Raw genomic sequence first — 21,732 nt, forward strand, 5'->3', positions numbered from 1 at the left:
GAAAAGTTATTTTTAAATATCCATATTCTAGAAGAACAAGAAGCTGGGAAAGCTCCAAGTTTATCATTTGCAATGTTATGCTTGTTGTCTATGATCCTCAGGTGGCTGTGGTGCTAGGAAGAATCCCAAGTTGTAGAATTACTTCAGGAGCTGATGATTATTCTTTAATATAACACAGAATAATTCTCAAGGTGCTCATTAATAGAATGAATTTGTCTGTGCTTCAATATTGTGTTGATTCCTCCGTAAATGAATTATTACTGTGCCTACAGCCCTACCTTTTCCCAGTTGATCAACAAGACAAAAAAAAAGCATCTGATGAGTTCCGCAATCTGAAACACTATTTCTTATTTTCCTCCCAATAGAAGACACTTATTTTCACCATTTTCTATTTGAATAGTTTGAAAGATATTACACTTTTTTTTTCATTTGGAGGAATTATATGCCAGCAAAAGATAAAATAACACAAGTTACAGAGGTGACAGCCTGCTGTAGAAACTGGGTCATTGCTGCCATCCTGAGATTTCTAGACACATAAGCCTTTAAACTGTTGCCCTCATAGGAAAGGTCCCAATTGAATCAGGAGGGGAGGTTACACACAAGTTGTGGTGAGAGATTTGAAAAGGAGCATTTGTGGGCTTTTGGCTTTATCCGTTGGCTCAACTGAATCGCATCAATCAGCAAGGGCAGATGAAAAATAAGGTAGCGCAAACTGAGCAGCCACTGTTGGAATGGACTGGTGTTAAGAGTGGGGAAGCTTTGGTTCAACAGGCTTGGGTGAGGTAAATTTCCGGTACGTTTCTTCTTCATTCTTCAACAGTTAGTACGTACATGGTACTAACTATGAGATACTAACAGTGGTAACATGGTACTAACAGTGAGAATGGCTTCAGAGCCTGTGTTGTGTTCTTTGTGTGAGATGAGGAAATTCTAGGAGACCTCCAGCCTCCTGGATAAACACACCAGATGCACTAAACTGCAGTTCCTCAGAGAAGGTGTTAAGGAATTGGAGCTGCAGCTCAAAGACCTTCGGCTGATATGGGAAACTGAAAAAGTGATAAATAGGAGCTACAGAGAGGGAGTCACCCCCGAGTTACAGGAGGCAGATAGTTGAGTGACTGTAAGGAAAGCGAAAAGAAATGGCAGCCATGCCCCCTGTGGCTATTACCCTCAATAATAAGTATTCCGCTTTGGATACTGATAAGGGGGAATTACCTACCAGGGGATCCAAAGAAAATGGCTCTCTGGCATTGAGTCTGGACCTGTGGCTCAGAGGGAAATAGGGAGAAGCAGTCTGTAGTTGTGATAGGGTATTCCATAGTTAGAGGAGTAGGTGCAAGATTTGTGGATATGAAAGGGACAATCGGATGGTATGTCAGGGTCAGGAATATCTCAGATCAGGTTCACGGCATTCTAAAGGGGAGGGTGAGCAGCCAGAGCTCTGGGCCTATACTGGCACCAATGACATAGGTAGGAAAAGGGAGGAAGTCCTGAAGACAGAATTTAGGGAGTTATGTGGAAAGCTGAAAAGCAGGACTTCCAGGGTAATAATCTCTAGATTGATGCCTCTGCCGCGGGCAAGTGAGGGTAAGAATACGATGATTTGGCAGATTAATGCTTGGCTGGGGAACTCGTGTAGGGGGCAAGACTTCAAATTTCTGGATCATTGAGATCTCTAATAGGGAAGGTATGCCCCGAACAAAAGGGATATGTTACATCTGAACCAGAAGGGGATCAATATCCTTGCAAGTAGTTTTGTTAGAGCTGCTGGGGAGGGGTTAAACTCATATGGCAGGGCGATGGGAACCAATGACTGGCCTGAGAATGGACAGTTGTTATACAGCTCCAATCAGTGTACAGTGAGGCTGTCAGGAAGGACAGGCAGATGACAGGACAAAATTCGAGTCAGTGGAATGAGCTGCAGTGTAACAGGGTGACAAAATCAAAACGGGTGACTGAAGGTGTTATTTTGAATACACAGAGTATACGGAGTAAGGTAGATGATCTTGTAGTACAGATAGGCGTTGGAAGGTATGATGTTGTATCACTAAGTCACGGCTGAAAGAAGATCATAGTTGGGAGTTTAACATCCAAGGATACACATTGTATTGAAAAGAAAGGGAGTGGGTGGCTCTGTTGGTAAAAAATGGAAGGAACTGCTTTGAAGGAGGTGACATAGGATTGGAAGATGTAGAATCCTTGTGAGTAGTTATCAGAAACTGCAAGGGTAAAAAGACCTTGATGGGAGTTCTATACAGGCCTCAGTAGTATCCAGGATGTGGGCTACAAGTTACAATGACATATAGAGAACGCATGTTAAAAGGACATTGTTATAATAGTAATGGGAGATTTCAATATGCAGGTAGAGACAGAATTTGTAGAAAGTCTGCAGATGCTGAATATCTAAAGCAACATACATAAAAAGCTGGAGGAACCCAGCAGTTCAGGCAGCATCCATGGAAATAAACAAATCGTTGATGTTTCAGGACTGGTAAGGAAGGTGGAAGACACCAGAATGAAAAGGTGGGGGAAGGGAAAGTAGGATAACTAGAAGGTGATGGGTGAAGACAGGTGGGTGGGTAAGGTAATGGGCTGAGGAGGAAGAATCTGATAGGAAAGGAGAGTGGACCATGGGAGAAGGGGAAGGAGGAGGGGCACCAGGGAGAGGTGATAGGCAGGGGTTAGGTAAGTGAGAAGAGGCAAGAGGCCAGAGTGGAAAATAGAAGGGAGAGAGAGGGGAAAAATCTTTTTACCATAAAGAGAAACTGATATTCATACCATCAGGGTAGAGGTTAGCCATACAGAATATAAGGTGTTGTACTTCCACCCTGAGGGTGGCCTCATCATGGCACAAAAGGAGGCCACGAATCAACATGTTGCAATGGAAAAGAGAATTGGAATTATGATGTTTGATTGCCAGGGAGTTCCACTTTTGGTGGATGGAGCAGAGGTGCTTGATGAAAAAGTCCCTCAATCTATAATGGGTCTCAACAATATAGATGAGGCTGCGTTGGGAGCACTGGATACAATAGACAACCCCAGCAGATTTGCAGGTTAAGTGCTACTTCATCTGGAAGGACTATTTTGGGCCCTGAATGGAGATGACGGAGGAGGTGAATGGGTAGCTGAGGCATTTACGATGCTTGTACCAGGAGGGAGATTAGTGGTGATGGATGAATGAACAAAGAAATCACAGACAGAATGATTCTTGCAAAGGTAAAGATGTGTTAGGTGGTAGGATCCCTTTGGAGATGGCAGAAGTTGAGGAGAATGGTGTGTTGGATGTGGAGACTCATGGGGTGGTAGGTAAGGACAAGACGAACTCTATCATTGTTAAGAGAGTAGACAATGGGGTAAGCATGGATGTCTGGGAAATGGAGGAGTTGTAGGTGAGGGCAACATCAATGGTGGAGTAAGGGAAACCTTGTTGTTTGAAGAAGGACAATATCCCTAATGTCTTGGAAAGGAAAGGAAAGCCTCATCATGGGAACATTTGTGGTGGAGATGAAGGAACTGAGAAAAGAAAATAGCCTTTTTTACAGGAGATGGGGTGGAAGAGGCATGGTCAAGATGGCCGTGGGAATTGGTAGGTTTATAAAAGATGCCAGTCAACAGTTTGTCTCCAGGGATGGAGTCAAAGAGATTGAGAAAGGATAGGGAGATGTCAAAAATGGACAAATAATTTGATGAAAGTAATGAGCTCAGCATGGGTGTATGAAACAGCACCAATGTAGTTGCCATGTAGCAGAGGAAGTGTTGGGGAGAATTATCAGGGAGGGCTTGGTAATGCTTCCCCACCCACCCGGCTTCACTTATCACTTTCTAGCTATCCTCCTTCCACTCTCCTCACCATTGGTTTCTGGCATCACCCCCTTCCTTTCCAGTCCTCATGAAGGCTCTTGGCCCAAGTCTTTTCAGGATTGGGTGTTGTGTAATGAACCAGATTTGATTTGGGAGCTTAAGGTAAAAGAACCCTTTGGAGAAAGTGATCATAATATGATAGAATTCACCCTGCAATTTGAGAGGGAGAAGCTCAAGTCAGATATATCATTATTATAGTGGAGTAGAGGGAATTTTAGAGGCACGAGAGAGGAGCTGGCCAAAGTTGATTAGAAGGAGACAACAGCAGGAATGTTGGCAGACTAGCAATGGGTGGAGTCTTTTGGAGAAATTTGGAAGGTGCAGGACAGATATATTCCAAATAAGTAGTATTCTATAGGCGCAATGATGCCACCGTGCTGACAAGGGGAGTCAAAAACAACATAAAAGCAAAAGAGAGGGCATATAACAGAGCAAAAATTAGTGGAATGTTAGAGGATTGGAAAACTTAAAAAAAAAACAACAGAAGCTAGCTAAAATAGCTACGAGGAGCAAAGAGATGAAATATAAAGGGAAGCTAGCCAATAATATCAAAGAGGATACCAAAGGTTTTTTCAGATATATAAAGAGTAAAAGAGGGGCGAGAGTAGATGTTGGAAAGCTGGAAAATGACGCTGCACAGATAGTCATGGGGTACGAGTAAATGACGGACGAACTGAATAAATATTTTGCTTCAGTCTTCACTGTGGAAGACATTAGTAGTATGCCTGAAGATTGAGAATGTCAGGGGTTAGAAGTGAGTTTAGTTGCTATTAGCTGGGAGAAGGTGCTTGGGAAGCTGAAAGGTCAAAAGGTAGTAAGTAACCTTGACCAAATGATATACACACCAGGGTTCTGAAAGAGGTGGCTGAAGAAACTGTGGTGGCATGAGTAATGATCTTTCAAAAATCACTTGATTCTGGCATGGTTCTGGGAGACAGGGAAAATTGCAAATGTCACTCCACTCTTCAAGAAGGGAGGGAGGCAGAAGAAAGTAAATTATAGGCCAGTTAATCTGATCTCAGTGGTTGGAAAGACGTTGGAGTCCATTGTAAAGGGTGAGGTCTCAGGGTACTTGGAGGCACATGATAAAACAGGCCAAAATCAGCATGGTTTTCTTAAGGGAAGATCTTGCCTGACCAATCTGTTGGAATTCTTTGACGAAATAACAAGCAGGATAGACAAAGTAGAATCAGTGGATGTTGTGTACTTGGATTTTTAAAAGACTTCTGACATGGTGTCACACATGAGGTTGCTTAGCAAGATAAGTGCGAGTGAGGCGAAGAATAGAATGATTATGCACATTAATACGAGGCTGAGAGCATGGTGCAGGAAGGAAGGGTTCAGGTTTTTGGATAATTGGTCTTTGTTCCAGGGACATTTGGATCTGTTTCGAAGGGACGGTCTACATCTGAACCGGAGGGGTACTAACATTCTTGCAGGAGTGTTTGCCAGTGCTGCTCGGGGGGGGGGGGGTTAAACCAGATGTGCAGGGGGCAGGGATCCAGATCCAGAGGGTTGGTCAGAAGGAGCATGGGGTTAAATGTGTAGAAGGTTTGGGTGATCTTGAGAAGGTCATCAAAATTCAGGGAGCAATTAGCCCGATGGAAGTTCAAGGAGCTGGGTTAGGTACAGTAGACAGTGTTTTAAGCAAAGAGAGGAGGAATGGGCTAAGAATTTTATACTTGAATGCACGTAGTGTCAGAAATAAGACAGTTGAGCTTGAAGCTCAGATGAAAATGGGGAACTACGATATTGTTGGGATAACGGAGACATGGCTGCAAGGGGATCAGGCCTGGGAATTGAGTGTACCAGGGTATATGTGCTATCGTAGAGACAGAAATATGGGAAGAGGGGGTGGGGTGGCCCTGTTGGTGAGGAATGAGATTCAGCAAGAGGTGACTTGGGAACAGGGGAAGTAGAGTCTGTGTGGATTGAGCTGAGGAACAGTAAGGGTAAAAAGACCCTAATGGGTGTTGTGTACAGGCCCCCAAACAGTAGCGTGGATATTGGGTACAAGTTGATTAGGGAGTTAACATTGGCACGTGCTAAAGGTAATGCAGTTGTTATGGGAGATTTCAACATGCAGGTGAACTGGGAGAATCAGGTAGGTGCTGGACCCCAGGATAGGGAGTTTGTGGAGTGTCTAAGGGATGTATTTTTGGAACAGCTTGTGCTTGAGCCAACCAGGAACGAGGCTGTTTTGGACTTGGTGATGTGTAATGAACAGGAATTGATAAGTGATCTTGAAGTAAAGGAGCCATTAGGAAGTAGTGATCATAACATGATAAGTTTTTATCTACAATTTGAGAGGGATAAGGGCAGATCAGAGGTGTCAGTGTTGCAATTAAATAAAGGAGACTACGGAGCCATGAGGGAAGAGCTGGCCAAAGTTAAATGGGCGGATGCCCTGGCAGGAAAGACAGTGGATCAGCAGTGGCAGATATTCTTGGGCATAATACAAAAGATGCAAAAGCAGTTCATTCCAATGAGAAGGAAGGATCCAAAGAGGGGGAAGGGGCCACAGTGGTTGACAAAGGAAGTCAGAGATTGTATAGCATTAAAGAAAAAGAAGTATGACAGGGCTAAGATGAATGGGAATACAGATGATTGGGAAAGTTTTAAGGAACAGCAGATCTTAACTAAAAAAGCAATACGGAGAGAAAAAATCAGGTATGAGCTCAGTCTAGCCAGGAATATAAAAGGGGATAGCAAAAGCTTTTTTAGCTATGTGAAGAGAAAGAAGATAGTTAAGAACAATGTTGGCCCCTTGAAGAATGAATTGGGAGAAATTGTTATGGGAAACAGGGAAATGGCAACAGAATTTAATGCGTACTTTAGATCTGTCTTCACCAGGGAGGACACAAGCAATCTCCCAGATGTATGGATGGGCCAGGGTCATAAGATATCAGAGGAATTGAGACAGATTGACATTAGGAATGAAACTGTGATGAGTAGACTGGTAGGACTGAAGGCTAATAAATCCCCGGGTCCAGATGGTCTGCATCCGAGGGTTCTAAAAGAGGTGGCTCAGGAAATTGCGGATGCATTGGTAATCATTTTCCAATGTTCCTTAGATTCAGGATCAGTTCCTGAAGATTGGAGAGTGGCTAATGTTATCCCACTTTTCAAGAAGGGAGGGAAGGAGAAAACGGAGAACTATCGCCCTGTTAGCCTAACGTCAGTTGTGGAGAAGATGCTTGAGTCCATTATTAAGGACGAAATAGTGGCACATCTTGATGGCAGAAATAGGATTAGGCTGAGCCAGCATGGATTAACTAAGGGCAAATCATGCTTGACTAATCTGTTGGAGTTTTTTGAGGGTGTAACAAGGATATTAGACGAGGGTAAGCCAGTGGATGTTGTGTACCTAGATTTTCAGAAGGCATTCGATAAAGTGCCACATAGGAGATTGGTGAGTAAAATCAGAGCTCATGGCATTGGGGGCAGGGTTTCAACATGGATAGAAAACTGGTTGGCAGATAGAAAGCAAAGGGTAGCAGTGAATGGGTGTTTCTCGGACTGGCTGGAGGTGACTAGTGGGGTACCACAGGGCTCTGTATTGGGACCACAGCTCTTTACGATTTATGTCAACGATTTAGATGAGGGCATTGAAAACTATATCAGCAAGTTTGCTGACGATACTAAACTGGGTGGCAGTGTGACATGCGAAGAGGACGTTAGGAGAATACAGGGAGACTTGGATAGGCTGGGTGAGTGGGCAGATACTTGGCAGATGCCATTCAATGTGAATAAATGAGAAGTTATCCACTTTGGAAGCAGGAACAAGAGGGCAGAGTATTGTCTGAACGGTGTAGAGTTAGGTAAGGGAGAAATGCAAAGAGACCTAGGAGTCCTAGTTCACCAGTCAATGAAGGTGAATGAGCAAGTGCAACAGGCAGTGAAGAGGGCAAATGGAATGTTGGCCTTTGTTACAAGGGGAATTGAGTACAAGAGCAAGGATGTCCTTTTGCATTTGTACAGGGCCCTGGTGAGACCACACCTGGAGTATTGTGTACAGTTTTGGTCTCCAGGTTTAAGGAAGGACATTCTGGCAATTGAGGAAGTGCAGCGTAGATTCACTAGGTTGATTCCTGGGATGGCAGGGCTGTCTTACGCAGAGAGATTGGAGAGATTGGGCTTGTACACGCTGGAATTGAGGAGATTGAGAGGGGATCTGATTGAAACGTTTAAGATAATTAAAGGATTTGATAGGATTGAGGCAGGAAATATGTTCCAGATGTTGGGAGAGTCCAGTACCAGAGGGCATGGATTGAGAATAAGAGGTCAGTTATTTAAAACAGAGTTGAGGAAGAGCTTCTTCTCCCAGAGAGTTGTGGAGGTGTGGAATGCACTGCCTCGGAAGACGGTGGAGGCCAATTCTCTGGATGCTTTCAAGAAGGAGCTAGATAGATATCTGATGGATAGGGGAATCAAGGGATATGGGGACAAGGCAGGGACTGGGTATTGATAGTGAATGATCAGCCATGATCTCAGAATGACGGTGCAGACTCGAGGGGCCGAATGGTCTACTTCTGCACCTATTGTCTATTGTCTATAAGTGCACTTGGTATCACAGGAAAGATACTCGCATGGTTAGGGCATTGGCTGGTTGGCAGCAAGCAAAAAGTGGGAATAAAGGGAGCATTTTCTGGTGGCTGCCAATGACTAGTGGTGTTCCACAGGGGTTGTTGTTGGGACTGCTTCTTTTTACATTGTATGTCAATGATTTGGATATTGGAGTTGATGGCTTTGTGGCCACATCTGCGAACATAATGAAGGTAGGTGGAGGGGCAGATGGTGTTGAGGAGGCAGAAGGACTTAGACAGATTAGGAGAATGGGCAAAAAGGTGGCAAATGGAATACATTGTCAGGAAGTGTATGGTCATACACTTTGGTAGAAGGAACAAAAACATAGACTATTTTCTAAACGGGGAGAACATTCAAAGATCTGAGGAGCAAAGGAGTCCTTGTGCAGGATTTCCTCAAGGTTAATTTGCAGGTTGAGTTGGTGGTGAGGAAGGCAAATGCAATGTTAGCATTCATTTTGAAAGAACTAGAATATAAAAAAAACAAGGATGTAATGCTGATGATATGTCATTTGGATTATTGTGAGCATTTCTGGGCCCCTTATCCAAGAAAGGATGGGCTGACGTTGGAGAAGGTTCAAAGGAGGCTCGTGATGATGATTTTGGGAATGAAAGAATTATCATGCAAGGAGCATTTGATGGTTCTGGTTCTGTACTTGCTGCAATTTAGACTAAGGCAGGATCTCATTGAAACACTGAATGTTGAAAGGCCTAAATAGAGTGAATGTGGAAAGGATATTTCCTATTGTGGGGGAGTTTAGGACCAGAGGGCATCCATCTAGAATGGTGATAAGAAGGAATTTCTTTAGCCAGAGGTTGGTGAATTTGAGAAATACTTTGCCACAGGTGCCCGTGGAGGACAGGTGTTCGTGTATATTTAAGGTGGAGGTTGATAGATTATTGATTAGTCAGGGCCTGAAAAGTTATGGGGAGAAGGCAGAAGGTTGGGGTTGAGAGGGAAAATAGATCCACCAGGATGAAATGGGAAAGGGACTCAATGGGCCAAATGGCCTAATTCTGCTGTTATCTCTTATAGTCCATTATGGACAGACAAACTAGCATTAGGTACCTCTTAAAAGAGATAAAAAGTACTGTCAGCCCTCCTTATCCGTGGGGATTGGTTCAGAGACCCCCCATGGATACCAAAAAACACAGATGCTCAAATCCTTTATTTAACCTGGCTCAGTGTGCTGGTCTTTAGGACCCAGCAGAACCCCGACCTTTATTTAACATGTTTAGTGCGGTGGACATTAGGACCCGGCGTAGCTCTGAATCCGCGGTGTTTCCGTTCACGAAAATAATCATGATCGCAATTGAAAATAAGGTGGAAGTAATAAAGCAATTAGAAAGAGGTGAAACGCCATCAGTCATTGGAAAAGCATTAGGCTACAGTCAGTTAACAATCGGAACAATTTTAATGGAGCATGTGAAAGGCCCCAACCCGATGAAAGCTACAATTATTACTAAGCTACGCAGTGGTTTAATTATTGAAATACATATGTTTCTTGTTTAAAATGCATAGAAAGGTAAAATATGTACTACATTCTAAGAAAAATGTTTGACTAACTGATGCTAAATAATAGTGGATGTACCTGTTCCGACTTCAAATCCGACTTATAGATGGACTCAGGAATGGAACTCATTCATAACCCGGGGACTGCCTGTACTTCCAAGTCATTTTTAGATTACTTACGATACTTAATACAATGTAAATGCTATGTAAATAATTGTTACACTGTATTGTTTAGGGAATAATGACAAGAAAAAATAGTCTGTACATGCTCAAACAACGAGTGCTGGAGACAGAACTTCTGGTTTTTCCCGATCTGCGGTTGGTTGAATCCGTGCATGCGGAATCCACGGATAAGGAGGGCCGACTGTAATCTGAAAGAAAATTACAATGCTGGAAAATAAAATTGCAATGAACACATATTACTAGAGATGACACTTACAGTGGGTAAGTATTGTGACGAAGGCTGGTTAGATGACTGATTAACACGAACTGAAGGAGAACAGACTCGAGCGCTTGAATATGTACAGGTAGTAAAATTTGGACCTTGGAGCTCCTTGAAAACAAAGATATTATACAGAATTACAGACAGTACAGGACTTTAATAAGTAAATATTTGTAATGTTGCATAGAAAAATCAGGTTTTGACTTACTGGTCTATTCTTAGTAATATTAAATTTTACAAAAAGACTGGGTTAAAATGGGTAAGAGTAAATTGTGACTGAACACAATAGTGCACATAGAATTTTAAAGAGATTTATCTTCTGATTTCCAAAATGATAAGTCTATTTGCCTTTGATCAATATCTTCACCAGTAGTCAGCCAATTTCAGAAACTCACCAATGTTGGGATTTACGTTAACAGCTTCAGCCCATCTCCATGAAACCCTGTTGTAGGAAAGCAGCATCCATCATCAAAGATCCCCACCATACAGGTCATGCTCACTTCTCGCTGCTTTCATTAGGTAGAGGGTACAAGAGCCTCAGGACTTGCACCACCATCAACAACAGTTACTACTCCTCAACCATCAGGCTCTTGAAAAAAATAGGATAACTGCACTCACTTGTCCATCGTTGAAATGTTCCTACAACCAATGATCTCACTTTAAGGACTTTTCATCTCATTATTCTCATGTTCTTGTTATTTATTGCTATTTATTTATATTTGCATTTGAACAGTTTGTTGTCATCTGCACTGTGGTTGATCTTTCATTGATCCTGTTATAGTTACTATTCCATTGATAGCTGAGTATGCCCACAGGAAAGTGAATCTCAGGGTTGTATACGGTGACATATATGTAGTTTGACAGTAAATTTAATTTTAACTTATAAACTTATCTGCGTGGCTTGAAATGTTGCAATTTGAATAAACAGATTTAAATATAGCTGGATCACTAACAGAAATCAAGCACTGCATTGATTAAATATAATTAATGCTAATATCATTAATGCTTGGCTCACAACAGAAAAATATCAAGGCGATATGTTTGACCTACAATTAATTCTTTAAAAACTTAAATTGTACAAAATTAACGCCAACAGTAACAAAGAAAAAAGAAGAAACCCCCTTATGTAACCCCCTGGGTCGCCTCAGGCTCGCTCAGCTTATTCTCGTCTAGGGGGAGCAGCCTTTGGCCCCGCTAAACTGGGTAATCAGCTGGTGTGGATGCTGTGTGATGTCTCCGCCTCGCCCAAAAACAGACAGTACACCATATGCCATTAAATGAGTACAATTTATAAAGGTTACTATAACTAAGTGATTAATAACTATACAGTATATATGAAGAGAAAAAAATAAAGAAAAGGCGCCAAACTTATCAAAGTCCAAACCACTTCGTGCACAACCGTTGGAGCTCAATTACTGAAGTCTTCTGGCCACCATTCGATCCCCTCCGAACTCCTCGACTCGCAGCTCAGGACCCTCCGAGTGGTCAACCAAGCACATCTAGCTTCATCCCCCCTCCTCCTGGCCTCGGACCCCCACTTGGGGTCCGTTCCTTGCCCAGCTTACAGCATTGCGTCCTCTCTCTCAACCCCCTTGCGCCGATCTGCCCAAAAGCCCGTCAACAAAAGCTTACAGACTCAGAAGAAAGAACATTAATCCCCATTTGGTTTACAAAGGAATACAATTCTCGTTATCAGTAAATTTTAACCCAAACAAGCTTCCAGCACTCTCTCGCAACAAAGAAGCATTCCTGCTAGTTAACAAAACAAAGCCCTTTTGATTACATACACAGTAACAAAGAAAAAAGAAGAAACCCCCCCTTTACAAATGTAACTGAAATTCCAATGTGTTATTAAATCATTGTAATGAAAGTTTCAATTTAATTCAGAATTTGAGATACAAACATAGCCACATTTAGCTCAATGTAGCATATTAATAATACTGAGTTTGAAGGATTGCAGCATCTGTTTTTGTTGTGCTGATCCTTCACAGTTCATGTAACAAAGTAACAAATTACAGTCATGATCTTTCTGTTTAGGGTTACATCTTGGATATCAAGAAAAGGTTCTCCAATTTAATTGCAGAGTAACCATCTACCATACTCCCCTCCCAACCGTACTCTGCGGAAATCCTTTGGAACTTTAACTATCTCACCCACTGGATTCCTTTAAGAACACAAAGAATTTTAGGCACTCTCATTTAAAGCATTCAGCTTAAACTTCTCAACAATTGCTGCAAAATTTTATTTTCCAATTAATAGTAAGGTTACAATAGTCCTTTCGTAAGCAGAAGATAATTCCACCCTGTCATATCTTCCAGCAAACTATTTAAATTACACAAATTCACTGTTTACTATGTCATCTGAAGAGGTCAATACTAAGAAGTAAAACCATTCTATACAGCAATCATGCAAAGTCAAATCCTATTTCCATTTGCTTCCAGTTCGGCATCAGAGCCTCAGCAGGACTGAGATGAACACATAGCATGCAGTCCATGCCTATTTTGGTCAACATGGTTTTCAATTCCATTCTTAACCTTTCCAGAAGTAGACCATCAACATGACGTTAGTTGCTTTTGCTAGAAGACCATTTCCTCATGGCTCAGCTGAACCACTGGTAAACATATTTTATCCTACAGTGATCTACTAGAGGTTCCCAATTGAAAATTCAAGAAATAAGTTTATATCATTTTGGAAACTTTTGGGGAGGGGGATGGGACCACCTGACAGAGGAAAGCCACAAAGGTTAGGTCTCTTGGCACTCAGTCTGTAGTGTGGGTTCGAAGGGAAGGGGTGGCGGGAGAAGAGGTGAGCAGTAGGAGATTCTCTGGTTGGGGCTGGGGTAGACAGGAGATTCTGTGGATGAGAATGACATTCTAGGGTCAGAGACATATCAGATTCAAATCAAGTCCATAGCTTTCTTAAGAGGGAGGGTGAGCAGCTGGAGGCTGTGGTCCATATTGTTACCAATAACATATGCAGCAATGGCAATGTTGCCTGCAAAGATGTTAAATTGAAGGACAGGACTTCTAGGGTGGTGATCTCAGGAGTGCTACCTATGCCACATGCTACTAAGGCCAGAAATAGGAAGATAATGCAGTTCAACACATGGCAAGGGAGGGAGGGCTTCAGATGTTGGAACTTCTGGCTCTCTTCTAGGTAAGGTGGAACCTGTACAAATGTGATGGTTTGCACCTGAACTGGAGGGGGGACGGGGGGGAGAACCAATATCCTGTGAGAAGGTTTAATAGTGCTATTCCAGCTAGAGCTGCAGGAGGCTGGAGGGGGGGGTCAATGACTCTCATCAAAGATCCTCACCACCCAGGCCATGCTCTTTTCTCACTACCATCAGGAAAAAGGTAGAAGTGCCTCAGGACTCACACCACCAGGTTCAAAAACAGTTACTACCCCTTGACTATCAGGCTCTTGAACAAAAGAACATAACTACACTCATCTATTGAGATGTTCCCACAACCAATAATCTCACTTTAAGGACTCTTTATCTTATTATTTCACGATCTCATTATTTATTGCTTTCTATTTATATTTACATTTGCACAGTTTGCCTTCTATGCTCTACTTGATCTTTTATTGATCCTGTTTATAGTTACTATCCTATAGATTTGCTGAGCATGCCCACAGGAAGAAGAATCTCATGTTTGTAAACAGTGACCTATACATTCTGATAAGAAAATTTACTTTGAACTTTGAAGGCAGCACTTACATCTGCTGGGATGAAGTGCTTTGAGAGGTTGGTGATGAAACACATCAACCCCTGCCTGAAAGGTGACTTGGATCTGCTCCAATTTGCCGACCTTCACATCAGGTCTCTATCAGAAGCCATTTCATTGGTTTTTCATTCAACCCTGGGACATCTAGACAGCAAAGATGTATGCATCAAAATGCTCTTCATTAACTACAGCCTGACATTCAATACTATCATTCCCTCAAAACTAATCAATAAGCTTCAAGACCTTGGGCTCAATATCTTCTTGTGTAAATAGGTCCTCAATTTCCTCACTTGCAGACTGCAGACAGTTTGGATTGGCAATATCTCTTCCACAATCTCCAACAGCAAAGGTACACCAAAGGCTGAGTGATTAGCCTCTTACTCTACTTGCTTTATACTTTTGACTATCAGGCTAAGCACAACTCCAATGCCATTTTTATGTTTGCTGATGACACCACTGTCATTGTCTAGCTGAATCAAAGATGGTGACTAATCAGTATAGAAAGAAGGTGATTGAAAATCCAGCTGAGTGGTACCACATCAACAACCTCTCAATGTCAGTAAGACCGAGGAGCTGATTATTGACTTCAAGAGGAGGAAACTGGAGGTTCATGAGCCAGTCCTCATTGGGTGATCAGAGGTGGAGAGGGACAGCAACTTTAAATTCCTTGGTGTTATCATTTCAGAAGATCTGTCCCGAGTCCAGCACCATTGCAAAGTAACAACAGCAGTGTCTCTATTTTCTTAGAAGGTTGCAAAGACTTAGTATGTCATCTAAAACTTTGACAAATTTTTATGGGTTAATAGAGGACAGCATATTGACTAGTTGCATCGCAGCCTGGTATGGAAACACCAATGTCATTGATGGAAAAGCCTAAAAAAATGTAGTGGATATGCCCATCACGGGTAAAATCTTTCCCTCCATTGAGCACATCTACAAGAAGCGCCGTTGCAGGAAAGCAGGATCAATCATCAAGGACTCTCAACAACAGGCCATGCTCTCTTCATTTCTGCTGCCATCAGGAAGAAGGTATGGGAGCCTCAGAATGCACACCATCAAGTTCAGGAACAGTTATTATCCCTCAATCATTAGGCTTTTGAATCAAACGGAATAACTTTACTCATCCTATCATTCAACTGTTCCCACAACATATTGACTCATTTTCAAGGACATCTCACGTTCTTGATAGTTATTGTTCATTTATTATTGCTATTCTTTTTTGGACTTGCAGAATTTGTTGTCTTTTTGCACATTGGTTTTGTCCATCCTGTTAGGAATGATCTTTTATTGGTTCCATTGTCTTTTGTATTTATTGTGAATACCCACAAGAAAATCAATCTCAGGGTTGTATTTGGTGAATATATATAAGTATATATATATATATACACTTTGATAATAAATTTACTTTGAACTTTGAATTTTTGAACGAGAGTAGCAGGTCAGTAAGTGGAGGGACTATGGGGAAAGTAAAAATTAGCCTACATGCAATGACAGAAATCAAAATGCTGAGCATGGTGCACATACTTCAATGCAAGGAGTATTGTAGGTAAAGAAGCTGAACTTAAGAGCATGGATCAGCATGTGGAATCATGATATTATAGCATTACTGGTTGTTGGAGGGGCAGGACTGGCAGCTCAATGTTCTGGGGTTCTGCTCTTCTTGGCATGATAAGAGTGGAAGGTATGGGGGGTGGCATTACTCATCAGGGGAAATGTCATGACAGTGCTCGGACAGGACAAACAGAATGGCTCATCTACTGATGCAATATGAGTGGAACAGCAGAATAAAAAAGGGATGACAATAGGGATGATAATTGATAATTGGTGTATATTATAAACATCCCAATAGTCAGCAGGACTTAGAGGAGCAAATTTGTAGATAGATGACTGACAGTTTCAGGAAAATATAGGGTAGTGATAGTAAGTGATTTGAACTTTCCATGTATTGACTAGGACTCCTATACTGTAAAAAGACTGGACGGACAGAGTTTGTCAAATATATTCAGGAAAGTTTCCTTAATCAATTTGTACAGGTCCCAACTAAAGAGAGTGTGATACTGGATCTCCTATTAGGGAATAAGACAGGGCAGATGACAAATGCGTGTGTAGGGGAACACTTTGGATCTGCTGATCATAACTCCATTAATTTCAAGATACATTATAGAGAAGGAAGAATCTTGGATTGAGATTCTAAACAGGAGAAAGGCTGATATTAATGGCACAAGAAGAGATCTGGCAGGTGTGGACTGGGATAAGCAAAGATATGCTTGGTCAGTGGGAGGCCTTCAAAAGTGAAATGTTGAGAGCATAGAATTGGCATGTTCCTATTGGAAAAAAAAGACATGGTTAACAGGTTAGGAAACCTTGGTTTCCAAGGGATATTGAGACCCTGGTTATGAAGAAGATGGAGGAGCATATCAGGTATGGACAGTTAGGATCACATGAGGTGCTTGAGGAGTATAAGAAATGCAAAAGAATACTTAGAGAGAGATATCAGGAATGCTAAAAGAGGACATGAGGCTTCTGTGGCAGACAAAGGGAAAGAGAATCCCAAGGGCTTCTACAAATACACTAAGTGCAAATGGATAGTAATGGACAAGATTGGCCCTCTTGAAGTTCAATGTGGCCAGCTATGTATGGAGCCAAAAGAGATGGGGTGAGATCTTAAATGGATTTTTTTTTTTTGCAGTTTTTGATAATTACTTGGGAGAAAGGCACAGGGTCTATAGAACTGAGGCAAAAGAGTAGTGAATTCATGGACTGTATCTGGATTAAGTATTAGGAAATACTTACTCTCTTGGGGCAAATTAGTGTGGATTAGGGCCCCTGGGACCCGACAAGATGTCCCCCTTAGACCTTGCAGGAGGCTCTTGCAAAAATTGCAGTACCTTGGCAGAGATATTTAAAATATCCTGAGCCACAGGTGAGGGGATGGATAGTTAACATTGTTCCATTGTTCAAAAAGACTCTAAGAATAAGCTGAGAAATTATAGGCCAGTGAGCCTGATGTCAGTCTAGGGTTAGTTATAGGAAGGTATTCTCAGGGCAGGGTATATAAGTATTTGGATAGACAGGGCCTTGTTAGGGATAGCCAACATGGCTTTCTTTGAGCATGGTAGGATGGGTCTAAACAATCATGTTGTATTTTGAGGAGGATATGAGAAAGGTTAATGAAGGAAAGGTGGTAGACATTGTCAAAAAGCCTTGCTAAGGTCCACGTAGACAAAGTCCCACATGGGAGGCTGGTCCTGTAGGTTAATTTGCTCGGCATTCAGTATGAAGTAGTGCATTGCATTCAATATTCGCTTAAGAGGTATAGGCAGAGAAGTAGATGGTTGTCTCTCTATGTCTGGAGACCCATGACTAGTGATATGCTGCAGGGATTGGTGCTGAGGCCATTGTTATTTATCATATAATTTACAAATGACACTTAAGATTAGGGATTTAGTAGACAGTAAAGAAGGCTATCAAAGCTTACAGGGATGTGCACTAGTTGGAAAAATGGTAGATGGAATTTAATGCAGACAAGTGTGAAGTGTTGCACTTTGGCAGGATTGGCCAGTGTAGGACTTGCACAGTGAATAAGGGAATACAGTTCCATAATTCCTTGAAAGTTTTGGGACATTGACCTTCATAAGTTAGAGCATGGAGTACAGGAGTAGTTAAAGTTGTACAATTCTTTGGTGAGGCCTAATTTGGAGCATTGAGTGCAGTTCTGCTCACCTACCTATAGGAAAGATGCCAAGAAGACTAAAAGAGTGCAGAGAAAATTTACAAGGATATTGCAGGAAGCTGAGGATCCAAGTTATAGGGAATGGTTGAACATTTAGGTCTTTAGGAGCATAGGAGAATGAGGAGAGATCTTATAAAGGCAGCAAAGAAAAAAACTTGAGTGTTATAGATAAGGCAAATACATGCAGGATTTTGCCCTCACTTTGGGTGGTACTTGGGTCATTGGTTTAGGATGAGAGGGAAAATATTTAAAGAGGACCTGAGTCTTCACTCGGAGGTGGTGAGAGTATGGAATGAGCTGCCAGTGGAGGTGGTGGATGTGGGTTCAATTGCAACACTTAAGAGAGGTTTGTAGAAGTACATGGATGAGAGGAGTATGGAGAGCTATAATCCAGGTGCAGATAGATGGGACCAGGCTGAAAGTAAGTCGGCATGGCCTAGATGGGCCGAAGTACATGTTTCTGTGTCTTAGAGCACTATTACTCCAAGTTGATTAACAGCAATATTTCAAGATATGCAGAGAAGTGGATTTTCTTATCTAAATTCAGTGCAGATGTAACCAACATCAAATGCAAATAATTATCTTCTGAATGAGAGAAAGCTGTTTTTTTGTTGCTGCAATGACTTCCAGAGATGATTACGGAATATTTACTTGGCAGCATAGACCAAATATCTCAGCTTGGAAGACGTGTGCCTTGGGTGTGCGGCTCAAAGGATGACCTGATACATCACCGATGTTGCCACTGAAGTGTTGCAGGAGATTGAAACATCGAGACGGCAGATGAGGCTGTCAGAGACCTTTGTAATTGAGCCATCTCTCCCTCTCTCGGTGAGACAGGGTTTGCTGATACTCGACTCAGAGGAGCTTGAAATAAGTGATGCTCCAGCCTACAACATTAAAACAGTGAACTGTTGGCCTCCTCTCTCGCTGTTTAAGCAATATCTCTCTCTCCCTTGTTAGTGAGGGAGAAGGCTTGTTGAATTGTAGAGGTGTTGGGATGAACAGTACTTTTTGAAGATCTATAGATCATGGTCTTTGAGAGCTAACTATTACTTGCATGGTGGGTGGTGGGGGTGCCGGTACATTTTGCTTGAACAAGTAGGGGAGAGGGTTGATGCTTTGCTGTTGCTTGTGCGTGGGGGGGCTTTGGGGTGCTTATATTTTCTGTCATTCATTCTTTTGGGGTTTTTTCTCTCTCTGGTTTGGGGATGTCTGTAAAGAGATAAGGATTTCAGGTTGTATTCTGTATACTTTCTCTGACAATAGATAAAACCATTGAATGTTAGCCTGGAGTAGAAATCCTTTCTAAAACAGTGTCAGTGGCCAGTCCCCTGATTAATCCTCACTGAAGATCAGAAGCACACCTTTAATAGCCAATAAATGATTGTCCAATAAGAAAATAAAAGCATGGAGTTTTTTTGATGTAAATTACTGATCCTATTGCAAACGAAACTATGTGTGGTCTACTGTCATTATGAAAGGCAAACCGAGAGGTAGACAAAAATACATGATTGTAGATCACCAAATAGTTATCTTGGTATATTTGTTCAAATCATTGATCAGCTAATACGGAGATTATGTCAATACCACTTTGATCACATACTAACTTCATCAGAAACTTTCTTACATGTCACAACCCATTTTTCATTAGGAACCACATCAGCTTTTTTCCTTCAAAAATGTCTGAAATTCCACCATGAAATTATCATACACAACACTAAATGTAACCTTTGAGCTTCCATCTAAACAAAGGTTGCTAACAGCATTGACTCACGTGCTGCTGGTTCTCCACCGATAGGATAGCTAGTTGCTGTCCTATTGGAGCAGCTCCCCAGTTTTGGGTTTATTTCCTCATCTAGTCTAGAGTGGTTATTCTAAATCATTAAATTGGTGACCATTCTTTCACATATGATGCTGCTGATGAGTTCACGATGCTGAAGCATGACATTATATTAATTCATGCTATATACTGTGTCAGGAAATTAAAGTTTTATAAAAAGAAGTTCACCTCTATACACCTCCAACAACAACTGAGAGCAGAAACCATAGCTGGAAACACATAAGTTAGTGGTTAACATATTGGACAGAACCAATGTATATGAATAAATGTGTTTAGTCTTCACGGGGAAGGGGTAAAGAGAGAAAAAGACACACTGGACACCTTTCTCTGCTTCCACCGAGATCCTGCCAACTCCTGATGAAAAGTCTCAAGGTTCTCTTGCCTCTTTTGAGTCACTCAAACAGGAATGTTAGTGTTGGAATATCTGAGCTCCAAAACACCATGTGGGACTGATCCTTGAAGGTACAGAACCAGTCAATCCATATTTTTAATGTGGGATGCCAGTGACACACCAGCATTCATAAGAACATGGAGAGTCAGTCAAATAGTAAGGGGTACAAGATGGCTGTGGACAAGAATCAGCAGAGTACACATTTACATGTGTACATATGTGCATAAATGCCTATTCTCTCCCTCACACACATGCAAAAACACGTAGTAGGCTTGCAGATCATAAACACAAGAGATACTGTAAATCTGGGGCAACAATGCACACAAAATACAGGAGGAACTCAGCAAGTTGGGCAGGATCAATGAGGGAATAAACCATTGTTGTTCAGGGCAGAGACCCTTATCAGACTGGAAAGGAAGGGGGCAGAAGCCAGAGAAAGAAGGTGTGGGAGGGGAAGGAATACAAGCTAGCAGAGATGGGTGAGACCAGCAAGGGGGAAGGTGGCTGGGTGGGGGAGAAAGGAAACCCCCAGCCTCTTACTCACGCACCTTACATCTCACTGGGTTTTACGCATCACATTTGTATACATATCTTGTGTGTGTTGCACATAGGTGGGCTCACGCCTACTGGCCCTTGCTCATTGCCTCTGCCCGCTCACCCTAACACTTCACTTATCCCCATCCCTCTCACCCTTGACCTTCTAGGAAATAAAGGACTCAAAAATATAAACCTTATACAAATGTCAAATCACTGAGAATTATTCAGATCTTCAGGTTCAATGTATCAGCATATTAGATTTGTGGGTTATGACCAAAGGAAAATGAAAACTGCCAATATTTACAAAAAGTTATCTACCAGAAAACACAATATAATAGCTCCGTACCAGTCCTGCCCAGTGTGAACTCCCGGCAGCCCCTATCTCTCCCTCACTAGGGCAATGAGCTCCTTTCTATTCAGCACTAGGATAAACCACCTCTAATTACCAACAGAGTTAACTTATGACTAGACATGAATTAGAACATGATGCACCTCACAATGTAGTTACAATCACATTGCAAAATAAACAGAAGCATCTATCTTAAAGAGCAAACACGAGGAAATCTGCAGATGCTGGAAATTCAAACAACGCTTCTCCCTATAGATGCTGCCTAGCCTGCTGTGTTCTACCAGCATTTTGTGTGTGTTATTGTTCATCTACCTTAAATAAACAGTATACAAACAATGTATACACATCTACACATCCCCATTACTAATGAAATGGAGTACCACGGGAAAGGCACTGTAAAGCCAACTTGAGTGCATCAGCTCAGTTTAGGACTCAATATACTGGGGAAGTTCGTACTCTCAGTGCAGTAACAGCAGAACAACAAGGCAATGTTTGCGCGGGTGTGGACGCGCATATGTATGGAGTGAATTTACTCAGTGCTCTGTCACACAGCAGCAGACTCATGTGCAAACACGAAGAAATCTGCAGATGCTGGAAATTCAAACAACAACACACAAAATGCTGGTGGAACACAGCAGGCCAGGCAGCATCTATAAGGAGAAGTACTGTCGACGTTTCGGGCCGAGACCACTGATGTGTTGGAAATAACAACACCAAGACATCTGGAAGACATTTGAAATAGCAGTTAAACA

The 21,732-nt window shown here is 42.0% G+C and overlaps 1 protein-coding gene across 3 annotated transcripts in view; it reads right to left on the minus strand.

Moving 5' to 3' along the window:
• The window catches only part of LOC132404582 (coiled-coil domain-containing protein 158-like), a 175,785-nt gene that overhangs the window by 34,200 nt on the left and 119,853 nt on the right, over window positions 1–21,732 (minus strand). For all 3 annotated transcript variants that reach the window (XM_059988841.1, XM_059988839.1, XM_059988838.1), the window contains one exon: window positions 10,400–10,513. In XM_059988841.1, the coding sequence (XP_059844824.1) occupies window positions 10,400–10,513 (114 nt within the window). The remainder of the gene's footprint in view (window positions 1–10,399; window positions 10,514–21,732) is intronic.

Source organism: Hypanus sabinus, chromosome 14, assembly GCF_030144855.1.
Source record: "Hypanus sabinus isolate sHypSab1 chromosome 14, sHypSab1.hap1, whole genome shotgun sequence".
NCBI classification, from domain to species: domain Eukaryota; kingdom Metazoa; phylum Chordata; class Chondrichthyes; order Myliobatiformes; family Dasyatidae; genus Hypanus; species Hypanus sabinus.